Here is a 26,047-nt window from a genome sequence, read left to right on the forward strand (position 1 = left end):
TGCCTACCCAGAGGCCTAGGGGAAAACACATTTTCACCAACCTGTACACTGTGTGCTATGTTAGACCTCCACTCCTCAGCATGAGGCATGGCCAATAGGCTAGGACCACCTAGGACGGCTATCACGGAGCACATGCGACACATGAAGACAAGGGAGAGAAGACAGCTCTAGCTCTTAAAAGGTCCTGGGAGTAGCCTTCCCTTACAAGGAGATTTAAGAAAACCAGGAGGAAAGTGAGTTAACCAAGGGCCCAGGCTGACATTCCCAGGCAGAGAAGAGCCAGAAGCAATGTGTTTTGGGGGAGTGAGCAGCAGCAAGCGGACCAGTTTGGTTGGACAGGAATAAGGCCAAAGGGGAAGAGCCGGAAGGATGGAGGGAAAGGGGGCAAGTTTAGATGTGGTCAGGCCTCTTTTCAGAGGAAGTAGGTCCTATAATACATAATACTTATTATAGGAAGTAGATCCTATAATAACATAAGCAAAAACACAGGCAGTTCAAACCTGATACAGAGAAGGGCACAGGCTTGATTCTGGGGAAGTTTTTAAAAGTAGGTACAAGGTGACTATTATTTATTTGTTTTGATTGGCAGAGTCACATCACTTTGTAGCCCAGGGCGGTCCTGAACTCACAATCCTCCTGCCTCAGTCTCCTGATTGTGAGGATGGCAGAAATGCATACCCATGCCTGGCTTTACATGACTTCTTGCTATAATAAATTCAGAATGTAAGACAGTCGAGGGTCCCAGACTTTTGGCCTCTCAGTGGGGAAGAGTGTGAATAATTGAGGGGAGGGTGAGGGTGAACACATTCTGAGGAGGAAGATCTAAGAATTGCCTTACAGGGCTATACATCCAACAGATGTGTACTAGAGCTGGTTCAGGAAGGCCTCGTACATGTGTGAACACAGGACCCTGACCAGCTGCCCTCCACAGTAAAGGTACATAGAAACAGGATGTATGCATTCTGCAAGTCATGTTTGTAATCCTGCTGCCCATACCAAAACCAACGGGAGGCTAACACAGCCCTGCAGAGGTCACTGTGACACGAACTTGCTCTGAACATCTCTCTTAGGTTATAGTCTGTAACTTCAGATGCAAAAAAATAGTCAGTACACGTTAATACGTTTTTTAATTCTCAAATGTAATTGTAAAACCAAAGGAAACTCATTAAGAGCCCAAATAGAAAGACCCTGAAAATTAAAAAGAAAAAAGAAAGGTCATCTAAAAATCAAATTAGTTTTTGGAATTTCTACTAGAAAATGTGTACGATTCACAAATAACCTGCCTCATAACACATTTTCATTTAAAAGTAATACAATTTAATAAATATGGCTCATCAAGACTGTCACCACTTACAGGTTCATGCTGTTTCAGACCTTGAAGCATTTATTAATCATCTTTGCACTTATTATCCACTGGATCCTCATTGCTTAGGGTGGTCTCCATTCCATATCTGATGAGTCCAAGATTTGGAGATGTTATAACATGAGTTCAAAGGGAAGACTTGAACTCCAACTTAATGGCAACTGCCTAATTTTAAAAGGCACAGACAGGTCAACAATAAAATATTAAGTTGACAGGTAGGTCTTATTTTCAAATAAATGACAGGTTTTTTAAAAAAACTTACTACTTTTTATTTTCTGTGTGTACATGCACAATGGTGTGTGTGTGTGTGTATGTGTGTGTGTGTGTGTGTGTGTGTGTGTGTGTGTGTGTGTTAGGAATCAGTTCTCTCTTTCCATCATGTGAGTTAACATGTATGTCAGTCTGGGTAGCAAGTGCCTTTTCCCACTTGCCATCTTGTCTGTCCCTGAGTGTTTCTTTTAGAAAGGACTAAAGCATCGGCCTTTACAGTCAATCGCCATGGCACGTGATTTCCTTTCTGACTTCTGGGCAAGCACTGATGATGAAAATAAGAGTGCAGGAAGACTTCAGTGTAGGTTATTCGCACTTCCAGATTTCATCTGTAGTCAATGATTTATTAAAAATTTATTTCATGTAATAAATTATACAATTTGTTTTTATTTTTAAACAGTCTATACCAAAAATATTTCTGGAATTGTTTCTCCCTTTTGGTAATATACAGGTCAGGAGGTTGATGTCCACATCACAGTCTCATACTTAACCCTCACCCCCACCCCAGTTATACGGTTAAACTTAGCCTTCCTTCACCTCTTCCCCAAAGGCTCCTGTTGGCATTATTTGATTTAAAACAAAACAAAACAAAACTATGGTATAAACAGAATCGGACTTTGTCTGTGGCCTTAGCTTGAACTGCAGAATATCAGCTGGTTAGTTACAAAGTAATATTCATTAGCTGTAAAATCATCATTTTATGTCACACAGACCATGAAGCCAAAATAAAAGTAAAATGGAAGGCATAAAGAAGGCATCAAATCAGACCTGCAGACTAAGGTTGGCCAAAGAGCAGAACCAACAAAAACAGACAAGGAGGCACCTAGCACCTGTCTGACAAGTCCTCGACGCAGACACGCATGCCCATGAATACATACATGCACTTCTGCAACTAGCATGGCCAATTGGTTACCAAATTATTCAGAGATTATAAAATATCTGAAATTAACCAACTTCTGTGCATGTAAAACTGGGTTTCTTCCAACTCAATATATAAAGTCGATCTCATCAACGTAAAACAAAACCATTTTCCAGCTTGGCAAAAACTAGTGCACCCTAGATTGGGAGGCAAAATAAATCCAATTTTTATCTGCACCAAATGTGTGTGTATTTCAATTTTTTCTCTGAGAACAATATGAATGAGACTCATCATTGGTTTTCATTACTGTTATTTTCAATTGTTGATTGCCTACTTTAGTGAAAAGACTCAAAGCTGAGCTTGTCAGGAGGAGGGCACTTACTCCGTGTCACCACCTGTTTAAAACATGAGACTTTGTCAAAGTTCTACTATGGAAGCCATAGCATAGACATACTCTGTACCTATGGCCTCAGGGACAGTTCTTCTTGTCTTGTGGGTAAAGAAATAGAATCAGTGAATAACTAGGTGCTGGGCCAAGTTATTAGAAAAATATTTATTTAGATGATATTTAAATTTACCAATTGCACATCAAAGGCCTATTGGTGGAAGAGAACTGTATTACACAACTCATATTGTATAACTGAGACCAACTATTACCAGGAGCCAGTAGGAAGATTCATAGTTAACACAGGCTTACAAGGCTCTGTCATATCTTTCCCTGACAGTGAGAACACATCGGCAGGGACCTAGGGCAAACTAAGACTCAACTGAAAACACCTCTCCCTGCAATGTGAATAAGATGTGTTAGCGACCAAACTTCTTCTCTAGGCAGACTACTCTAGCCCAGTGACTTTAAAAACCAATCTCCAACAGTCTACGTCATGGCCCTACTGTAAGAGGAGTTGGGCCACAGAGACAGTAGTAGGGTCTTAGGCAATGCTTTGCCCTGTACCCTCCACAGCCACAGCCTGAGGGCAACTCAGGCATATCAAGAAGCATCCCAAGGAATGTCCGTGCTTCCCGCAGAGTTAGGAGTAGTCCTTCTAACACGCGGATGTGAACAGGAGAGAGACTTAGGTAAGTCATACAGGGTTGGGGGAGGAAAACCTGACATTAGGGTCAAGCCTGGAGCTAGGAGGAACAGAGCTGGAATTTAAAAGTGCTTAAAAAGGAAAGGGTTAATAACCAAAACTGCAGCGGATTTTACGCACCAGCAATAAAATGCTGTACCATATCTATCATTCACATGTGGGTTCATGTAATTTATCTTCAATTAGAATTATTATCTATTCAGCAGCTGAAGCCAAGAACTGCTGATACTCGGCAGATGAGGAAGCATCTCCAGTCTCTGGACTCTGGCCTTTCTTAAGCAAAATGATGATCACACAATATAGATCACTTGTTCTAGAAAATCATTTTGGCCTGATGCGTAGGAAGCTGCACTGCCAGCAATTCCATCGGCAGCAGCATCTGACCCTCACAGGCCCCACAGAGACGGGGCCCTTGTGGCTTCATCTCATTTATAGTGCAGTCCCCAATTCACACAGAAAACAGCACAGAGCCTTTCAATCTAGGTTTACTCCCATGTAACGAGTTACTACAGCTACCTAAGAGCCATTTTAGTGTCTGATCCCCAAAGGTAGAATACATTTACCAGTGAGTTCTCTATCCAGCCTCGACTTGCAGGTGCATCAGTGGCTCACATGGCCCAACTGACACACTCAAAACAGCTTCTGGCTAAGCTCGTAGGCAAGGAAGACTCCCTTTTCATATACAGCTCAGTGCCATACCAATACAAGAGTAGAGTCCGGAGGTTAACACATTTGACCCATTGTGTTGGGAGAGTTTCACTTCAGAGAACTGGCTCCTCTTTGGAAAAGCAGGTCAATTTTACTAAAGAAATCCTCTTGTAGCATTTAATACACCACGAGCAAATTTACAAAGGCATTTCCCTGAATTATTCCTCCATGGGCCCTTTCCTCATGACTATGTTTTGGGTAGAGTGATGCTCCACAGAGTAGGCCTAAGAAACACAGCTTTGGCATGGTTGTTCCCAAGAGGTTTCACTAAGTCCCCAGTTTAGTTGTTTTTTGTTTTGTTCTTTTGTTTGTTTGTTTGTTTGTTTTGTTCTGTATAACTAATAAAAACACAAATAGAGGTATGGGGCCTAGAATTTCAGTCATTCATATATATGCAGTCACAAAGGCTGCTTAAAGCCCAGACAGTATGTGGAATAAAGTTTGCAGTTGCCCAAATGGAAAAATGAGCAGGTATTATAGAAAACAACTTGTAGTAACTTGTTTGCAACTAGTGACTCTTATTGTCACTAACAGTCTTGACGAAGTAGCCTTAGTAACATTCACAGACCTAACTTTTTAAAATTTTTGCAGGCACATATCACTGAGATATGGTCTAAAACATGTAATTAGCTGATTTTATAGGTATATGAACAACATGGCACACACCTGAACAAACCGTGACCCCCACCACATCGCTAGGCACTGCTCTCATGAGCCCCCTGATTTCCATGCAGCCCACAAACAGCAGTGTCATCCATCAGGCAGCACATGTGGTAACTCCTCTTTCACTGCGGAGCTCGCTTCCCTAAAACACATCACTACTGATGTCCTGGACTGGAGAATTCTTCTGAGGACCACGTGTTGGGCAGTAGGTGAGGTGCTAAGCAGAACTGCTGGGTTCTACCACGTAACGCCACTAGCACCCACTGTGAGTCTTTCCATGCTGTTCACATATAAGGAAGCCAGTCCAGTTGAGAATAACTGTTCTTAAGCCTATGACTTGGCCCTGTTTCCTTGGGAAACGTCCCTTCAATAGGCACAGATACGGCTACATAAACATCTGGTGTTAAGCAGCATTAGAAACAGATCTTTCTCAATTCTGTGTGATTGGAAACAAATGAACAAACAATCTCTGAATGCTGAAGAATGACTAAGAAGCTCTCTGTATCTGAGTGAGAATTCCCTGCAGCTTTACATTTTATATTAGTGAGAATCATCTGAGGCAATCTAAAGATAAAAAGCCATCACCCTCAGACCAGTCTCTTCCTTGACAGAATACTCTCTATAAAATTCTTGATTCAAAAACTTTACGTACATTGTATGAACTGTCAAAAAGAGCCCTGTGTCATAAAGCAGGGCCCTGGCCCACGTCCCCAAGCACATCATCCAGTTTCAAAGCCAATTCCTCAATGTCCGCATCTTCAGCTTTGTTGCCGACAGCTCCAGACACAACACTTGCTCTAGTCTGTTCTTTCCTTACTATGTTTAAGCACTTGTCAAGTCTCTTTATGAACAGGTCCACATCCTGCATCTTCATCCCGATGGCTGCTGCCGCATTGAGGTAAGCACAGGGGTAATTATCTGTGTGGGACATGAAGCCTCGGAAAGTATGGCCACTCACAGTTTGCATGTTCCCAAGAGGCACGGCCCTGAAAGGGAAGAAGATTTATCAACCTGACGTGTCTGGTGATGTTAATAGATACCACCCACCCAGAAACAAGGCAACTGTCTCACTAAGCTATACAACCGCCAGTTAGGAAGCTGAGAAACAGGCATAAATTGTGGCCAGTGCAAACAAACTGTCAGCTTAAAATGAACCTGTAAAATGCGACTGCGAAGTTCTGCCTGGCGATGACCCTTTACTCAGCTTCTATAGCACAGAGCAAGAGCGTCTTCAAAGACACGGAAGGAGACATTTACATTTGTGCCAAACCTACAATCTGACTTCAACTATAAAAGCCAAAACAACAGCAACAAATGACATTTCAATCATTCAACCAGCAACAAAAGGGCTCACAGCAGGATCTAGGAACTAGGTAACTGCTTCAGTGGGAGGTGGCCAGCAGACAGCAACAGTCACCAACAACTTATGCATTATTTAAGGCTGACTTCCAAGGCTTCCTTAAACACAAACAGATTTCTAATCTTTCACTTTTAAAGAAGCCAGTTAAAGGCTGGGTGTGGAGACACAAACCTTTAATTGTAGCACTAGAAAGGAAGAGCTTTGGGAGTTTGAGGTCAACCTGGTCTACAAAACAAGTTCCAGGATAGCCAGGGCTACTACACAGAGAAACCCTGTTTGGGGGAACTGTGGGGGGAGGGGAAGGTGGGTTCAACAACAAACAAACCAACCAAAAGCCTCAGAACTATGTGGCATACAGCCAGTTTCTCAAGTTAAAAGCTGAACTGACCTAAGTTTTGAGTTTTTTCTTTGATTAGCCAGGTGTGGTCCGCACTAGAGGAGCGTGAGGAGGACCCCAAGACCAGCCAGGCCACATTGCAAGTCACTGCTAAACACCAAGCCAAACCAAACAACGGGGCCAAATGCATGGCACAGTGGTTAAGAGCTCATACTGTTATTTCAGAGTACCCAGAGAATCCAAATTCCATCACCAGCTCCCCATCAGCTAGCTCACAACCTGCCAGATCCAGGAAGATCCAACCAAAGCACAAATAAAATCCAAGTCCTTTGATACAGGTATAGTATCCTCTGCAAGTGTGGTGGATGAAAAAGAACAGCCCCCACAGGCTGATACATCTGAATGCTTAGGCATCAGGTGGCACTACTTAGAAGGATTAGGAGGCGTGGCCTTGGTGGAATAGGAAGTGTGTCACTGGGGGTGGGCTTTTGAGGTTTCAGAAGCACAAGCCAGGACAGTGGCTCTCTCTCCCTTTCTGGAGGGCGATCCAGATGTAGAACTCTCTGCTACTTTCTCCAGTATCATGTCTGCCTGCCTGTTGCCATGTTCTCCTCTACTTGCTCTATTCTCCATTATGATGAAAATGGACAAAACATTTGAAACTGTAAGCAAGCTCAAATGCTCTCCTTTGTAAGTGTTCACGATGTCTTTTAGCAATATAACACTGATGAAGACAGTGTATGTCTTTCATATGATGAAAAGCATTTAGAGTAAGATACCACATTTTTCTCTAAAACACTTGATTTTAGTGCCATGCAGATGTGAGTGGAGCGCATGCTTCTCAGTAATAGTTACCACGAATGGCATAACCCTCTTAGTTTAGTGTTCTGGTTAGTTGTTTGTTTGTTTGGTCAATACAACCTAAAGTCAACTGGGAGATGGAACCTCAGAATGGATTGGCCTCTGGGCTTAGCTTTGGGATATTACTGTGATTGCTAACTGATACAGGTAGGCCCAGCTCACTGTGGGCAATCCGACTATCTCTAGGCAGGTGGTCCTGGACAGTTTAAAAAGCTAGCTGAACATAAGTGAATGAACTAGCCAGTAAGTACTTTTTCATCAGTGGTTTCTACTTCAGTTCCTGCTTAAGTTGGTACCCTGACTTCCCTTGAGGATGGACTATGACCTGGAATATAAGTTAAAGAAATGTTCTTCCCTTCCCAATTTGTTTTTTGTCAGAGTATTTTAATTACAGCAACATAAATCTAAGTAGAGCAATTAGAAAACAGTATTTCATTAGCAACATTTCCATTTGAAATTGGTAGGAAAGATGCCATATTTTTACCATCATAATATGACAGTACTGAAGATCATCTAAGAAAGAATTAGACAAAATCTATACAGAACCTGGGTCTATGTGGGAAGCTGAGACAGGAGACTTGCAAGTGCTAGGCCTAAGTGGGTCATACAGTAAGTTCAAGTCCAGTCTGGATACTTTAGTGACACCGTTTCTGAGAGAGAGTTGTATCAAGGGCCTGTATCTGTGGCCATGTTATTACCACTTTGTCTCGGTTCAATCTTAGAAGCACTGCAGCAGCAGCAGCAACAATCTATCCAGAGAGGCACCAAGACTTCTGTCTTCCTATACTTTGATCACAGAGTCCAGAGATAGGGCATCAACAGCTTCATGGGGTTGTTGGCTTCTTGTTCTTTGACCACAGTGAATTCTCAGGCACAGGTCAGAATATAGCTAAGGACTACTGATGAGAATTCTTGAATACACTTTTTTTTTAAGCCAACACAAGCACTTTTATTGTAATGAACCTCATTATGTGGGGTGGGGTGGTGGAAAGGAGTCAAACAAGAAGAATCATTTACCTCACCAAATCACTAGACAGCACAGCAAAGGGCAAGAAAGGCGGGTGAAGGAAAAGCCAAAATGCTGGAATCAGCAGAAAGTCAAGCACTAACACCCAGGAACTACTGAAGCCAAAACCGACAGCCTCGCTGTCTTACAACAGCTGCACAACTGGGCTTTCACCGAAGCAGCACCCTCCACTGGAACTTGTGAGTTTAGGAAGTGGAGCTTGGCAGTTATAGGCTTTTACAAGTCCTGTAAATCCATTAGAAAAACCACAGGATGAAAACAAACAGGGTTCAAAAGCTACAGATATCACTCCTGGAAGAGGGACAGACGCATGGTGTCCTCCAGGTGACATCGAAAGCAGATAGATTCACCTCTTAATCGGACTTACCTGGCTCCAGACACTTGTCTGGTAAAAAGCATTGAGCCAAGCTGAGTGACAGCTTTGTCATGGTGTCCATCTATCGTCTTAAGTGTCATAGCTAGGAGAGAAAACACATTCAGCAGGCTTCTGGATTACAAAACCACTCAAAACAAATGGCGATAAGGAAACTGCTTACATGCACTGTCCCATGGCATAACCTAGCACTTTAAATTATAGCAGGGATAGTTTCCATATCAGATAAATTTAGAGAAAACACATACATAATCATGGACACACACACATCACACATACTGATCTGATTCCCTCAGTTGATAGATTTTACCTTAGAGAAGCATTAAAGCATTTTAAAGGCTAAGTAAGCTAAGTTACCAATTAATACTAGAAGGAATTTAAAATTATCAGCATAATCAAAATGAGTTACTACTTCTATAAATGATAACGTCCTTTCTTAGAATATCTCAACTATTATTCTATTAAAAGAAGAAAATTACCTAAGGATATAGGGTTGTGAGGTGTCTGTAGTAGTCTTTCATTGTGGGCCTCTGCCAACTTCTTTAGTTGGGTGGATAAATAGACAAACATTTCCTGAAATAACAAAATACCACATTTAAAAGTTAAATAAATCCAACTCAAACCATAATATGCAATCCGACTGGTATGAAGTATATGCTATCTACCATCTCATCCACGACTCTCCTTTACCACAACACAGTGAGCTTCAGAGCCACTGCGAACAGCAGAACCATGGGAAAGGGCAGCCCCAGCCTACTTAGTCTGGTCTTGGGCTAGAATATTTTTCATCTCTGCAGAACGTTTAGAGTTAACACTTCAGAATTACTTTGGTTGGAAGGGCAGCATACTGTTAAGTTGCCCAGTCTCAGCTTCCCAAATAGCTGGGATTGTAAGTATGTACAGACACACATGAGCAAGCTCTGTACCTAAATAGCCGTCCATTTCTGGACACAAAACAGCATACCAGATGACTTCTCTTCCACCTCTTCAGTACTCTGCACTGTTCTGCACTGTGCCAGAGTGGTTCTTTCACACCATAATCTGTTCCTGTCCTTCTCAGGTGACTTCCTTTTGTCACCTGACAACTACTAAACAATGTCTTCAAAGCTAAGATGTATCCATTTAGCATTCAAGTTACACAGTAAGTGATAGTTTAAAAAGTGCACTACTGTGTATGTGTATGTGCGTGTGTGCACCTAAGGTCAAATGAGGGCTTTATGTGTACCCCGGAAGTACTCTATCTCTCAACTATCTCTCCAGCTCCAAATCTATTCTGTTTAAGGTGCAACAGCTAAAATTAGTAATTCTTTTAATTCAAAGACGACAATATCTAAAACTAAAACTTGGACTACTTTGCCGATAGCAGCTACTAAACTGAAGTTATTTTCTTCTGTGTCTGCTTTTGAAATGATGTAGACCGAAACCTACCAAGTCTACCTGTAGTAGGATGTCTACTTTCACTGACCTCCATCCATAGCCAAACGTAAGTTCTAAAGAAACACCAGGGCTAATAGAGAAAATGATACTTTTCAAGTTCAAAGGCCACAAAAGCTGCTTCTGCTTCCTCCCTAGGTAGCTCTCTCACAGCAGCTTTTGAGGTCTGAAGTCCATAGATGAACAACTATACCTGGTAACAGATCAGGACTGAGAGAGGAGGGAGAATGCTGACCAGTTTTATGCATTAGCAGGTTCCTTAGAGCTGCAAAGGCCTTACCCGTGCTAACAACTGTATTTTATATTCTCACCTAAAATGTTATACTCATAACCATTCTTAAATTGGGAGTATTTTATTAGAACAATTCTTTGCATGTCAAAATCATGAAATATTAGATCACTAAAGTAGTTCTTTTTATAATCAAAAATTAAAAAAAAGTCACAACTGGTATCCTTTAGATGGGGTAAGACCTCCTCTTGTTATTCATTCATCACAATTATTAGCTATGGGAATATAAATTATTTTCAATTTTTAAAAAAATGTTACATGTGGGTGTTTTGCCTGCATATATGTGAATACATGTGTGTGTGTGTGTGTGTGTGTGTGTGTGTGCACATTCGTGTGCAGAGGCCTGAAGAAGGTGTTGGTTTCCCTGAAACTGAAGTTACAGATGACTGTGAGCCACCGTGTGAGTGCTGAGAACCAAACCTTCCAAGCCTATGTCCAAGTCTTTCTACTCTGTAGGTTTGCTTTCCACGGTGTCTATATTTTCAGAGCTATGTAGAGCAGTAACTCATCTAGTAGCTAACATTTTTAAAGACCTATTTTTTCCAAGCACATTTATTAGCATTCAATACTTACCTGTATCTCAAATACATCCCTATGTGTAAGCTATGTTTGATAATAACAGCCACAACTGTCATATACAACCAAAACCATTCTGCCTTGTATTGAAGAATTAGTATTCTACTTAAGTTTCTACTTACATATTTTACATCTTTTTTCCTGTATAATTCATAACTTCATTAACCCATAAACACAATTTGAATAATTTTTTTGAGAAATATTTAAGACAACTGTGGTCATTTTCAGAAATGAAGGTGGAAAAATTATATGAAAAGCTATCTTTTCTTGTACATTTTATACAAAGATTTATTTTCCTAGATCATCTCCAAACCAGTATTCTAATACTCCTTCAAAAAGTAGAACATGGAAGAATCATATAGAAGTAAAAATATCAAGAATTTTATGGCAATTAGAACAATTCAAAATCTCTTACTAGTGTATCAGTTCCTAAAAGTAGAATTCATGAATTTCATGTATATATTTTCATCTCCTTCAAAGTACACAGGTTGCTAATTTTAAATGCTCTGCACTTTTTTTTTTAAAAAGCCCCTTATTTCCATATAGATATGAGATTCTAATGTTTCATTTTTTTGTACTATTTACTAAAATTCTAACTTTCATCTGTAGGTCTAACACTTCCAAACTCTTGTTAGGAAGAATAAACCTGGTAGCCAAGAAATGTTTTTTATGGATCCTCCTAGCAACAAGGCTTGCTCACTGTTCACTTATTATTAAGCGTATATTAAAGAAACAAAGTTCTTTAGTTTATGTACTTCAGTGTTGAAAGCCAACTTAAAATAATCTTCTATCTAGTGTACTATCATGCCTGTCTGTATAGTGGAACTTAATGAGGACTTAATTTATACTGAGCTACTTTTTTTTTTCTGAAAAAGAGGAATATTTCCTCAGTAGCATCCCTAGAGAGTGCCTGTAAATGTGATCATGCATATATGGTTATTAGAAAACTGAATTTGCACATGTTTAATCCTAATCCATTAATAAATTACTTTAAGCCAGTTCTATCAATCAGTGGCTAATGACAGCAAAATTGAGAGGTTCAGATTTGTTGAGACCTGGTCTCACCATATAGCCTAGATGGTCTTACCCTTCCTAATGCTGGGATTACAGGTACCTATCTCCATCCCTAGCCAGAATTCAGTGTTAACAGTAACTAACATTGGTATGGAAATCTTTATATTATAAAGTAACTAAACCTCATCTGTCATTAGTATTAAAGTAACACAATTTTTAAAAATTATTTTCAAATGAAGTTCACACTCAACAGCAAATATTTTCAGTATCTTTACTGAGTGTAGAGGTTGTAATAGGTAAACTAATAGCTCAAAGTGCAATATATTGAACTGTACAATAGTCCATGTATTAGAGTACTAAATGTCCTATTAATATCACCACACTTTAAAAATATCTTTCAGGATACTGTATGGCTACCTTACGCTAACACTGAGCTAAGCAGTTTTTACCTGATGCATGAAGGTGCTACAGAACTTGTACTATTTTCTGCTACAGTTAAATCTATAACTGACATTTATTATAAAATACTTCTGTAACGGAAGAAATTTATAAGCAGCCCAAGCAAATGTGTATAGAAAGATCTTACTTCAAGAAATGAAATAATATTGATTTTCTATGCCCTTTGTGCTGTATTTAACTTCATTTTAGAAGACTTTCACTACAGATAAACTGAACTGTATACCTGAATGCTAATGTCAGCTATATTTCTAGAACAAAAACACAAAACCTTACACCATAGTTCATGATGTTAATGAAAAAGGAGCTGAATTATATTAAGCATTATATTTTGTATGTCCTCTGGATTGCAGAATGATCTGCAGTCATGAAACCCAACAGCCATACTATCCCTCAGCACAGTCTGGAGGCACAGTTCACTAACCTTCCAAGAGGTCTTGGGCTATGTGAAACATGCTGCTTCATGTGATGGGGTGAGCAGAAATGGTGATCCATACTGAGAAGTGGTGTCTCAGATGTATGTAAGGAACCAAAGCACAGACAGACGGGCAATGGCATGGATACATACCCACACACCAAGATGCCTACAGCTACTAACTATGTGGTCCCCACCGTGGCTGGCACCAAGGATCTACACACACTCAGTAAGGCTTGCCCAAGTGGAAAAACACTGCCTTCAAGGTACTGAACCCCCACATCCAGGCCCCAAATCAGACATCTGCAAGATACAAGAATTCTACTTTCAGGGTACACATGAACCACTGCTTCTGGAACTTAGCTCTGCTACGAGACACTGGAGTTACGAATCTGGTGTTTTCTAGAACACGGCTTGTCCTCTGAGCTTCAGCTCACAACAGCCGCTCTACTACATCCCTCTTCTGTACTTGTCCAACTCAGCAGATACTTGCAACAATAAATGATCATCTGCCACCCTGCTCAGCAAAGCATTCTTCTCTGAGGGCTGAGCAGAATAATGGGCTTCTCTAGAAGCAAAGCAGAAGTGAGGACAAACAAAGAAACTCAAAGAAACAGCTCTTGTATTTTAACCTCTTTTCTTAAAGGCGTCTTCCGTTTAACTCCTGGTCATTCCTCCCCACTATGAAGCAGATGCACTGATCAGGAAGGGGGCTAAGGGCAAAGAGGCTCAATTCACACACAAAGTTCCACTCTCTGATCCTTGCACCCTTCAAAAAGGAAAACTTGAGAAAGGGAATGGCTTCAAGCTGAGTTCTTGTCTGCCTCTACTATGACAAAGGTAAAGCCTTTTCTGAAGATATAGCTGGAAGAAATAACCTCTAAAAATACCATTGTGGGGAATAAGGGCACAGAATAAAAAGAAATCCTAAGTTTCCCTTTAACACTCCTTTTTTTAGTACACATAACAGCAATAACAAAAAAAGGCTTTCTCTCAGTGATGGTTTATAAATAGCTCTGGCTGGCACAAAATAGCTTTGCCTCAGCTTCTCCACAGCTGAACCAATAAACTACCATGATGAAATGTTCACAGCAGAGAGAGAAGTCCATTTAGACAAAACCCACTACATTCCTGCATCAAATCCAATAAGAAAACAATGTCTATGCTACATACACGCAATTGTGGTTATGGAGGAGATCCACATTTTCCTCAGGAAGGCCTACTGGGTAAAAACATTAAAGAACAATTTTATTTTCATGCAATGTCAGAGTTCTCAGAACAGCATTTTACTATTCCGAAAATTACTCCATTAGACAGCTTTTGTTCTATGTAAATTCTACACAAAGAATTTTAAATAAAATCAATTAGTGCATCTGGGAGCTTCTGGAGTTTTAAATGCCTCCACTAGCTAGCATGGGAGGATCCCAGGGCCAATCATCATCTTTATGGCTCAAATGCCTAGCATGACAGGGTCGATCACCCCACTCCCCCAGTGCTGTGTGAATAACTGAAAGTAAGAGAAGACAGTGCTAAGACAGAATACAGAGGGACCTGGGCAGCACCCCAACTCGGTCTTCACCAGCATTCTGGAACTTGCAATGACCAGCCAGTCCTCGGGCTAGTACATCTTCCCAGATCACAATTTCATATGTACAATGGAGACGAATCCTACCACGTGATGAAAACGACACTGAAGAATGGATATAAGGAACCTAGCAGAGGACCAGTGACAGGGCTTAGTAGACCACACAGACCTGACCACCAGAGCCCAATCCTGCAACTCACAGTGGAAGGGGAGAACCAACTCCTGAGAGTTGTCCTCTAACACGCATGCACATGACCCCATCACCTGAGGACCTGCTTGTCTAGAACAGTGGTGCTTTCATGGCAGTATAAAACTATAGGTTTATTCCTACATGTAAAAGCTTGTTGTCTGGTTTAGCCAAGTACAATTTATACATGTAAAACTTCAAGTATATGCTTTCCAAATGTTCATGTGGTGGCGCATGCCTTTAATCCCAGCACTTGGGAGGCAGAGGCAGGCGGATTTCTGAGTTCGAGGCCAGCCTGGTCTACAGAGTGAGTTCCAGGACAGCCAGGGCTACACAGAGAAACCCTGTCTCAAAAATCAAACAAACAAACAAACAAAAAACAAAAATGAAAGAAAAACATACAGAGCCACAAAACCACTCCCACTAAGGACATAGTTGTAAGGCATCTCACCAGCCCCGAAAGGTGCCTCCCTGATCCCAACTTCCAGCACTCATCTGTGTTTCCTGTCTCTTTTAGCTTTTCCAAGGACGCATATAGATGAGACCACATGAGAGTCTTCCAAGTCAGCTGCACGTCATTTATTATAATGCACTGGAGTCACAATTTGTTGTAAACCTGGAGTCTGATCCTTTCCATAGCTAAGGAAAGATGTACCAGTGTGTTCCTCTGTTCATTGGATAAATACTTACTTCCATGTTTGGGCAATTATAAACTGAGTCATTCTAAGCCCCCAGCTATATGTTTTCATACAAACTCAAGCTTTCATTCTCCTGAGTAAACAGCTCGAAGCCCAAGAGCTGCTCTGGGTGATTATGTCTAACTTCTAGGGCACTGCCACAGTAGGTTCCAAAACTGAAGAACGAAGACCAAAGGGTGGACACTTTGCCCCTTCTTAGAATTGGGAACAAAACACCCATGGAAGGAGTTACTGAAACAAAGTTTGGAGCTGAGACAAAAGGATGGACCATCTAGAGACTGCCATACCCGAGGATCCATCCCATAATCAGCCTCCAAATGCTGACACCATTGCACACACGAGCAAGATTTTGCTGAAAGGACCCAGATATAGCTGTCTCTTGTAAGACTATGCTGGGGCCAAACAAACACAGAAGTGGATGCTCACAGTCAGCTATTGGATGGATCACAGGGCCCCCAATGGAGGAGCTAGAGAAAGTACCCAAGGAGCTAAAGGGATCTGCAACCCTATAGGTGGAACAACATTATGAACTAACCAGTACCTCAGAGCTCTTGACTCTAGCTGCATATGTATCAGAAGATGGCCTAGTCGGCCATCAGTGGAAAGAGAGGCTCATTGGACTTGCAAACTTTATATGCTTTATTACTTGGGAAAGCCAGGGCCAAGAAGGGGGAGTGGGTGGGTGGGGAGGGGGGTGGGTGGGTATGGGGGACTTTTGGGATAGCATTGGAAATGTAAATGAAGAAAATACCTAACTAAATTTAAAAAAAAAATTTTAAAAAACATATTTAACATTTCTATCAACAATGTCAGCTTGTTTCAGCTCTGTGACAGGATTCAGTATTGTCAGGTTTTTGTTGTTTTAGTTGTGTTTTTGATTTTACCTACTCTGTGTGTGTGTGTGTGTGTGTGTAATGTGAGGTTGCTCACTGTGTTTTTAATTTCCTTATCTCTAATGAATGTCAATGTAAATCTTAAGAAATATCCTCACAATTTAAACAGTAAATAACTACTTGCCCATGGAGGAAAAGGAAGACTGGAGTAAAATGCCACAAGAACTTTAAACATCAATTCTGTGTGAGGAATAACACTGTTGGAGGGTCTATGTGATAACAGCTATGCCCATATGCTTTAAAACGTGTCAAGTACATCTGAAGGATTCCATTGCTAGTTGACGCCATAAGGCTGCTTAGATACAAACACCATGCCGGTGGTCTCCAGCACTGCTGGATAGATGAATACTCACTTTCATCTGACCTAACCCGTCAACAGTTACGGAACTGTCTCAAATGAAGCTTTTCTGTGTTAGCTTGTTTTTAAAAACATTGGGTCTCACTATGCTGCTCAAGTGATCCTCCTGCCTCAGCCTCCCAAGTAGCTGGGACTATTTCAGGCCAACACCACCAAGTTTATCACTTTCTCCACCCCCCACCCCAACAGCCAATATAAGGAATGAGTCCAGTGTTTCAACAATGCTGAAGGAGGGAGTTTTTATTTTAACGTAAGGAGGTGGCTAACCCCTACTGGTTCTTCCTTCTGCAACTAGACCAGCACACCAAAACACGCCCTCGGGCTTCCAAAATTAGCTCGGCTTTGATTATTTTGAACAGGGTCTTTCTGTGTTGCCATGGCTGGCCTGGCAACTCACTCAAAAGAAAACTTTTCATTTGTTTTTCAAGGGCCTCTATGCCAGAAGTGGTGGTAGATGCTTATAGTCCCAGCACTTAGGAAGCAGAGGCAGGAGGACTACCCCAAGTTTGAGGCCTGCCTTGTTTACATAAGCAATCTCTGGGCCAACCACAGCAACACTGCAAGACCCTGTTCAAACAAAACAAAACAAAGCCGAGCTGGTGCCACTGCTAAGCAGGTCAAAGGCCCTTTGTCTTAAGCCGTGACCTGCACTCAGTCCCTGCTCCCACAAATTGTCCTCTGACATCCACTCACACATGCCATGGCACATGCACATGCACACTCAAATACATGTAGGAGCCAAGTGTTTAATATGGTTTATGTTAAAACATAAAAAGGGGAGCTCCTTGACCTTTAGGTAACAAGTGACCACATAATTCCCAATACAGAGGTTCCTAAACAAATACTAACAGTAAAGTAATGCATGTGACAATTCCTCAGCACCTGGACAGACAGAGGCCAAAACATGGACGGTGGCTCCCATCTGAGTGATATGCAGGCTAGAAGAGCAGCACTGAGCACAGGCAAACCTCACCTTTCTCTCCTTCAACAGCTTCCTGTAGCCACTGCAGCCCAGTGACAGCAAGGTGATGAGGACGTCTAAGGACGGCGAGGCTGAGGCTCTTCCTGCAAACAGACGGACAGGGTGTGTGAAGGAGGGCTGACGGGAGGACCTGGAGAGTAAGACTCACCACAGAAGGCTATGTGCATGTGCAGTTTTGTCCATTAGTTACTTTTCCCAAAACCCAAGTTATCTACTGACCTGGATACATCTTGCTGATGTCCTGAATGAAGGGATCATTAAAGCCAGCAATTATAGCACCACCTACTGGAACCATAAAATTTTTGTCCAAGCTCTGAACGAAAGCATCAATTCTACCAACCCGAGCCCCCTAGAATCAAATAATATGTGGGTCACATGTTAGTCACCGTGAGGACAGACAACTGCTATTAACAAGTAAAGGCCACAAGAACAACAACAAAATCATGTTCTACAAAATATACATACAAATTTAATTTCATTTTCACATTTGCAAAGGCTGCTACTAATTTTACCTTAATTTTGAAGTAAAAATGAGTACCCCTAAAACAGTGCATAGACCTTTTTTCAAAAGCAGGTGAGGGACTGTAATTGGCTTTGCAGCAGGGCAAGTACAGGATTTACAGGACTAAACCACAGCTCTGAGAGGTGCTCATTATAAGCAGAACACCGGCACTCTGCAGTGACAACTGTTCTCACAGATTAATCACCAACTCATAACCCCTGGGAAGCAGGTGGGATTTCATTACCAGTAGGAGTAGGAATTCCTGTGTAGCAGCTTTTTACTGTAAAACTGAGAAGGAGACAAAGCAGTCCCCATTCCCTGCACCTGTGTCCTTTATTTGACAATAAGGTCTGCAGTGATTAAGTAGATTAAATACTAGCATCACAATCTAATAAACTGCAGCTGCCCAAAGTGCCAAGCAGCTAGAAAATTAAGTGCCTCTCTCTGATCTATGCCTGGCATAATCTGTTTTCTTTTTAGGTTGGATGGTTTGTTTCTCTGTGCTGAAGACTGACCCAGGGCCAGGCAAGCCATCAAATCCAAGCCTAGACTTCAAACAACAAGCTCTACTTCCATAATGACTCTGACCACAAAAGAGAAGCCACATTTTATGTTTACCATCGACAAAGGGCCATTTCATTTGTATATTCCTGGCAGCTCCAGGCGATGCTTCGCCATACCTTGTGGTCCTTAACTCTGTGACCTTAGACAATCTCGTTCCATGGCAAATGAACTTGAAATGGAGTCTAATATCCCGGCACAGAGTGGAACATGCACCTACTAGAAACGTGGAACCAAGTTCTGCTTCCCATTCGACACAGCTGTGACCTTCTGTCTAATGTGGTGCAATTTTCTCCTCTTAAAAATGGAGATACTATCTAAATTTCAACTCACATAGTTTTTTCTTTATCTGCAGCCACAGATTTTCAATCTGTATTCACAATCTACATTCCTATTAATATTATAACCACATTTGACCTTCCTTCTCACGCTTCCTGCCCACCTCTGTATCTCAGGGAGAATGGAAATCGTAGATAGCTGGTCTAATCTGACAGACCAGATGTGGGCAACAGGTAGAGACGGCAGTAGCTGGGGAGGGGCGGACCACTCACAGACCATCACCTGACTGTTTCAGCCTTATTCTTGCCGTGACTCTTTATTTCTCAACAAACTGTGAACAGAGGAAAAGCCACCTTAACTCAGGAAGAGGAAGCACCACAAACACCAACAGAATAAATGATGGGAAAGCACAGCAAGTTGTCCCAGGTAAAAAGTGGCTGTCAATAACTGTCTAGGCTTTCTGAGAAGACCCTGCACCTAACCTGGGCGTGGGAAGGCCGAGAGAAGGAGCAATCAGCACTCCAGACTGCTGCAGCACCCTATCACCATGACGACTGCACTCTCCACTGCAAGAAAACAAGCGGGCCACACCAGAGCTCAGAAATGTTCAAGGGCCACACTCCCCACACTAACACAATGCTGTCACTAAGGAAGAAAAAGAAAGAACCAACAGAGCAAAGGCTGATGGGGAACAGGACGTGGCTGTGTGTTTTGTGTGATGTTATCAGGTAGCTCACACACGAGTGGGAACCCAGAAGATCTACTGAATGAAGTAACCATTAGGCATGTGCTGAAGCAGCAGTAGCACTCTCTGCTCCAGCTCTTAACAAGTCAAGTTGCTGCTTCCCACACTCTGCAAACAGTCAATCCCACACATATGTTTAAAGCTCTACTATGTGCCTCCCCATTAATCTGTCCTAACAACTCAAATTAGGCATTTCAAAAAATACAATGAACGAAAGTGTACTTCTTGAGACTTCTTATACAGAATATCCTATCTGCACAGATCTAAGTCATTCTGGGGCATCTTTTGAAAATGCTACATTTCAGATATGATCGTCTTCTTCACTGACCACATGGGTATATGATACTGTTTTCTAAACACTGTGGTTTTCCTGTGTTGTGTTTAAGGGGTAAATCTGAGCCCTGGTGTCAACTCTGCCATACGAGCTGTTCTGCACTTAAACTTCTGAGCTTGTTTCCTCATATATGAACAGGAACAATAAATAGTACACCTTATAGGATAAGGTTAAAGACGTTCAGAACCTAACTGATGCCTAATACACATGGTGGGTCCCTGCATTATCACAGCTATGAGTGAAAGTTAACTTTATAATGTCATGGCATAGCAGTCAGTACTCAACAAGAGTACTTATTTATGTACTTAAGTGGTTTAACCAACAATGTCGTGACCTCTCCTCATACAGGCCAAACTGCAGAAATGTTTATTTACTACTTAAAGACAAATCAACTTTAGAATCTGCATCTGAGAAACATCTCACACACACAGATGATGATGAAGTGGGGCAGCAAAAAGAGAAGCCCCAAGGACACCTTTCCCATCAGCTCCACAGTTCCATTGTCTTGTATTCAAAAGTATGTTGTGAGCCCCAGAACACTGAGCACTTTTCAATTAGGGAATAATAATGTCTGAGTAAATGAGTAATAACGTCTGTGGGGCTGCAGAGAGACCTCAGCAATTAGAAAAATTACTGCTCTAGCATGAAGACCAGAAATCTGTTCACAGCACCCTATGGCAGTTCACAAAACACTCTGAACTGCAGCTCCAAGGGATGTAATGCCTCTTCTTGCTCCTCAAGCCATCTGTCTCCCACTAGCTCACACATTAAATAAATAAATAAAAACTTTAAAAATGATGTGTGTGAAAACCAAACAGCCATGTAGAAAGTATAAACATATAGCTAGTAATGCCTAGGATATTTTGTAAAATGTGCACAATGTGAAAATAGTGTGTCCTCAGAACAGAAACTGTTCATTCTAGATGACTAAAGGTGCCTATAAGATAGCTATGATCACCTGCTCCTTCCTTTCATAAACCTTCAGAGATGTTAATGCATTTGAATTTCGAAAGCATTAAAGATGTGAGGAGAGGCAGTGAGATGCCCCGTGGTTAAAAGCATTTGCCACCTGCCCTGACAGCTTGCGTTCAATCTTCAGAACCCATAGGGTAGAAGCAAAAAATTGACTCCTGCAAGTTGCCCTCTGACCTCCATATACACGTTATGGCACACATGTGTATGCATGAACACATACATGTATGTAGTAATTTTTAAGTATTAAAAATTAAAGGGATGCCCAGGAGGAAGGCAGGGCACAGAATCGAGTCATTGGTGTAAAGTGTTTTCACAAGCTCCATCACAGACCCCTGTGCTCCTTTCTTTTGCTCTAGATGATGCAGACCTGATCCAATGTATGGATCTGTGAGGCAACCCTGAAAAGCTAAGAAATGATGAGAAGACACCAAAGGTAAGAGTGGATAAGGAGGGATCAGAGGGCAGCAGCTGCTAAAGGATTTTTAAGATCCTGGAAAATGTTTAAATTTTTTTTTTTTAAGATTTGAAAATGTATTTTTATGTATTCACATGGTTCCTTCTGGCTCTTTCTGTGTTCTTTTTCCTCTATATAAAATATAATCATCAATATAGTTTTTGAAATACTGTAATTCAATACTTAAAAACATGAACATCTTGGGTTAAAAAAATTCTCAGAAGGACGGCATTGAAATATTTCTGTTGATTCAAGACCAGCAAAGCTATTTCACAGTGGCTAAGAAAATGGCTCATCCACTAAGAACACTTGTAAGCGCAACCATGAGGAATAGAGTTTGGATCCCAGAACCCACATGCGTCACATATATATAAAACCCTAGCTCCAAGGAGGATGAAGACAGGATCACTGAGGCTTGCTGGCTTCCAGCCTAGCTGAGAAAATTCAACCCACAGGTTCAGGAGAGACCCTGCCTCAGGGGATAAACAAAAGGGCACTCAGCACCCTCTTCTGACCCCCAACTGCATGCTCACACAGACACATAGGTATGCACACACTTACATACAGAGATACATGCATACACATAAAACATATGCATAAACAAATAAGTCTTTAAAAGCTACTATCCAATTACCATCATACTACCTAGGAATAATAACTGTACACAAGTTTCTAATGTTCCCTGGAGAACTAAATAATGTTTACTGTGTTGGGTTATAGCAAAGTCATAATCCTACAGTATATAATATTAATATAATAAGTCACCTGCTGAATGAGATGCATGCACTTTGAAGACTGTAATCCATAAGCGTTGTTGACTACATGTGGAATGTCATAATTAGCACAAATCACAGCCAGTTCTTCTAATCTATAAACATAAACATTTACAGAAAGACATACTCATACTGTGCTTTATAAATAATTATGGAAAGTTTTTATTAATAGTCAGTCTTAAGGTATACCAGGGAAAGGGAGAGGGGATGACAAACTGAATTCCCTCTATAGCATCTTTACATGTAATTCACCAGCCTGGAAATACAGAGCAAACACTTTTGGAAACCTAGAATAGCTTTTAATGTTACCAATAAATGAGAAAAATGTATTTATAAAAGCTTATGACTTGGGAGGCAGAGGCAGAAGGATCTCTGTGGGTTTGAGGTCAGATGGGTCTATGTAGTAAGTTCTAAGCCAGGTCTACACAGCAAATTCCAGGCCAGCCAGGCTACATAATGAGACCCTGCCTAAAAGGAAAAGGCAGCAGCAACAACAAAAAGCTTATGGTGTAACTTTTAACTAATTTCCAAACGTTTTACAAACAAGACAAAGAAGCTATGACTCACAGAGTGCTGTGACTCTTTTCTTACTGTTCTGACTGCTCACCATATTAAAGCTGGTGCTGGCAAACAAAGAGCAAGTCTGGAAACCTTAAGAAAGCTCATAGAAGGAAAATTACAATATTCCTGTACCCAAAGTCACTGACCACTGGCACTGCCCAACGACCTGGCTTCATCCTTTAAAAAATTGCTGGCTTAAAAATCTACATCTCTTCACTGTTCATTTGACACTCCTCATATAAAGATGATTTGAGTCTAACATATGTTAAATATGGTGATGAATCACAACACAGTAGAGGTCCTTGTGACTGAAACCACCTGTAAAAATGTCTGCACACTGCAAAACTATAACTAAATCCTATGATGCAATTAAGATGATATTTTTAATGTTTTGTTTCACAGAATGGAAGAACAATTTAGAAATAAAGCATTTTAAATTTTCTTTCCAAAAGGAGGTATTTAAATAATGGCATCAGGAGGCAAGGGGATCTCCTTGAGTTCAAGGCCAGCTTGTTCTACACAGTAAATTTCAGCCTAGTCAGGAGATACACAAGACCTTGTCTCAAGTAAGCAATGAGTAGTATGATCTTTCTATTAAGCTATGCATGATGTATCCCTTTTTTTCTAGATGTGAGCAAGTATGCTTTAAAACTATGAATGGGAATAAGATCATGTTCATGTGTCAGAAACTTAATTTGCTTCCTTCAAGTATTATAAATTGTGGTGGTGGTTTAGGTAATAATGGTCTACATAAACCCAAATATTTCAAAGCGTAGTCATCAGGGAGTGTTGCTACTTAAGAAGGAACAGGACGTTTGGCCTTGTTGGAGATGTGTCATAGAGATAGGCTTCTAGGCTACAAAAGCCCAAGCCAGGCCCAGTGTCTGTTCCTGCTGTCTGCAGATCTTGACTCTCAACTTACTGTTCCAGTGCCATGTCTAGCTATGTGATACTATGCTCCCTGCACTGAAGATAACGGGCTAAACCTCTGAAACCATAAGCCAGCCCCAATTAAATGCTTTCCTTTGTAAGAGTTGCCATGGTCATGCTGCCTATTCACAGCAATAGACACTAAGACATGAATAAAACCTCATTTTTAGGGCTGGAGAGATGGCTTATTCAGTCAGTAAAGTGCCTGCCTTGCACGCATGAGGACCTGAGTTTAATTCCTCAGAATCACAGAAGAAGTCAGCTGTGGCAGCATGTGCCTGAAATCCCAGCAATAGGCAGGCAAAGGCAGGACAAACTCTGGGCCTCAAGAGCCAGCCAGGCTGACTGAAACAGGGTGCTCCAGTGAGGCCCTGCCTCAAAACAACAAAGTGCAAAGTGATAGAAAAAGACATCCAAAATCAGTCATGCACATAAGCACCCACACAAACACACACAAGCACACATAATACACGTGACTCACAATACCAAAATGTCTTCTGCTATAAACAAAATAGTCTTGGAACACATACTTATATTCTTTAGAATATAAATGGCACTTTTTTTTTCATATGTGTGTGCTCCAGAGAAAGAATTCTCTAATAACTTCCCTGAAAATAAGGTATCATAATATTAAACTTATTTAAACAAACAAACAAATAAGACTTGTAAGTAACTTTAAATGATCTAAATTAATCAGATGTTTTGATAGGACATAAAAATATACTAAATGAAAGGCAAAAAAAGGCAGAAAACAGATTTTCCAAGTGAACCCCACTGTATTCTAAGTCAGAATTTTAATAGCCACCAGAAATTATATTTTTTAAACATTTTTACATAGATTTCATATTCAATACTCTATAATTGACCAATAAAAACAAGATAAATGATTAACCTCTAAAAGACTATAAAATCAGAAATTCAAATATACTAGCTTTACATCTCGATTTTCCTAAGCCTCACTAATCAAAAACATTCATTACATCATACAAATGAGAAGTAACTCGAGCTTCTGGCAAAAACAGAAAATTCTGTTAATAAACCTAAGCCCCATGACATTTTCAAAACAAAATATTTATGGCTATCTTTTAGAAAAGTAAACATCTGCCACCCCATGGCTTTAATTTTCTAATTTATATTATTTTCAAAACGTGGACAGGCACTTAATCTCCCCATCACAGAAATGTAAATAATCCTAAACTACTTTATTTACAGCCTGTTAATGACTATACTTCCTACTTAGCAAATGAACTGCAAGGCCAAAGTAGAGATGGGAAAATGCTCTGCCCAGCATTTCACTTGGATAAGCTTAAGCAATGAGTAGGAAAACAGACAAATAAGACGAACTGAGGTTTGGATGGACAGATGTCCACCTCTGCATCAGCTGATTTTCCTTCAACATCAAACTTCTCCACCTCTCTTCAATAACTGTCCCTAGGACAGACTGGGGTCTGGCCAGTAAACTCACTACTTGAGACTCAGTGGACAGCCTGTCAGTCAAAAGACTGCTGAGTGAGCAGCTGAAGACCCATATTCCAAGTCAGTTACCTATCGGGCACCCTTGGAGCAAAACAGGCTGTGGTAGAATGAAGGCACAGGATGTGCTCAGGCCCGAGCTCCTGGATTTTAGCCTCCACGGCTTTCAGGTCTGTGCGCAGCTCATCACCTTCCAATACATTTTCTATTACCACGGGTTCAAAACCTAATCAAGTCAACCAGAGAGCTAAGCATTAGTGTCAACTAAATGTGAAATGATTCTAGAATTCTAAGAACCAATGCAATGGCACACAGAACTCTACTAAATTATTATTTATTTATTATTATTATATTTATTTATTATTATTATATTATTTATTATTAAACTAATAAGCTTTTCCTCTAGTAATAAAGATGGTGGCTAAGAGCTGGCATTAGTCAAAAACAAGTCGAAAGGACATGAAGAACAAGTAGATATCTAAGACTGGATCTTAATGCTTTGAAATGATACAGAAAGGATTTTATATTGTAAAGAAAACACATTAATTAACCAGAGATCTACAGAAGCTAATGCTCAGTTGCTGATAGTCAAAAAGAAACCTGGTCAGGGCTGGAGAGATGGCTTAGCAGTTAAGAGCTGTTCCTCCTGAGGTCCTGAGTT

At 40.8% G+C, this 26,047-nt stretch overlaps 1 protein-coding gene across 3 annotated transcripts in view; it reads right to left on the minus strand.

The window, feature by feature from the left end:
- Nucleotides 1-1,205: 1,205 nt before the first annotated feature.
- Nucleotides 1,206-26,047, minus strand: part of Sepsecs (Sep (O-phosphoserine) tRNA:Sec (selenocysteine) tRNA synthase) — a 29,838-nt gene continuing 4,996 nt past the window's right edge. For 2 of the 3 annotated variants that reach the window (XM_029477423.2, XM_029477424.2), the window contains 7 exons: nucleotides 25,459-25,612; nucleotides 22,415-22,517; nucleotides 18,019-18,148; nucleotides 17,791-17,882; nucleotides 9,392-9,485; nucleotides 8,907-8,997; nucleotides 1,206-5,940 (listed from right to left, as the gene is read on the minus strand). In XM_029477423.2, the coding sequence (XP_029333283.1) occupies nucleotides 5,637-5,940; nucleotides 8,907-8,997; nucleotides 9,392-9,485; nucleotides 17,791-17,882; nucleotides 18,019-18,148; nucleotides 22,415-22,517; nucleotides 25,459-25,612 (968 nt within the window). In that variant the 3' untranslated portion in view covers nucleotides 1,206-5,636. The remainder of the gene's footprint in view (nucleotides 5,941-8,906; nucleotides 8,998-9,391; nucleotides 9,486-17,790; nucleotides 17,883-18,018; nucleotides 18,149-22,414; nucleotides 22,518-25,458; nucleotides 25,613-26,047) is intronic. The other variant, XM_021162976.3, reaches the window with a different exon arrangement.

This window comes from Mus caroli, unplaced genomic scaffold (genome assembly GCF_978045245.1).
Source record: "Mus caroli unplaced genomic scaffold, Mus_caroli_1 scaffold_4, whole genome shotgun sequence".
Classification (NCBI taxonomy): Eukaryota; Metazoa; Chordata; class Mammalia; order Rodentia; family Muridae; genus Mus; species Mus caroli.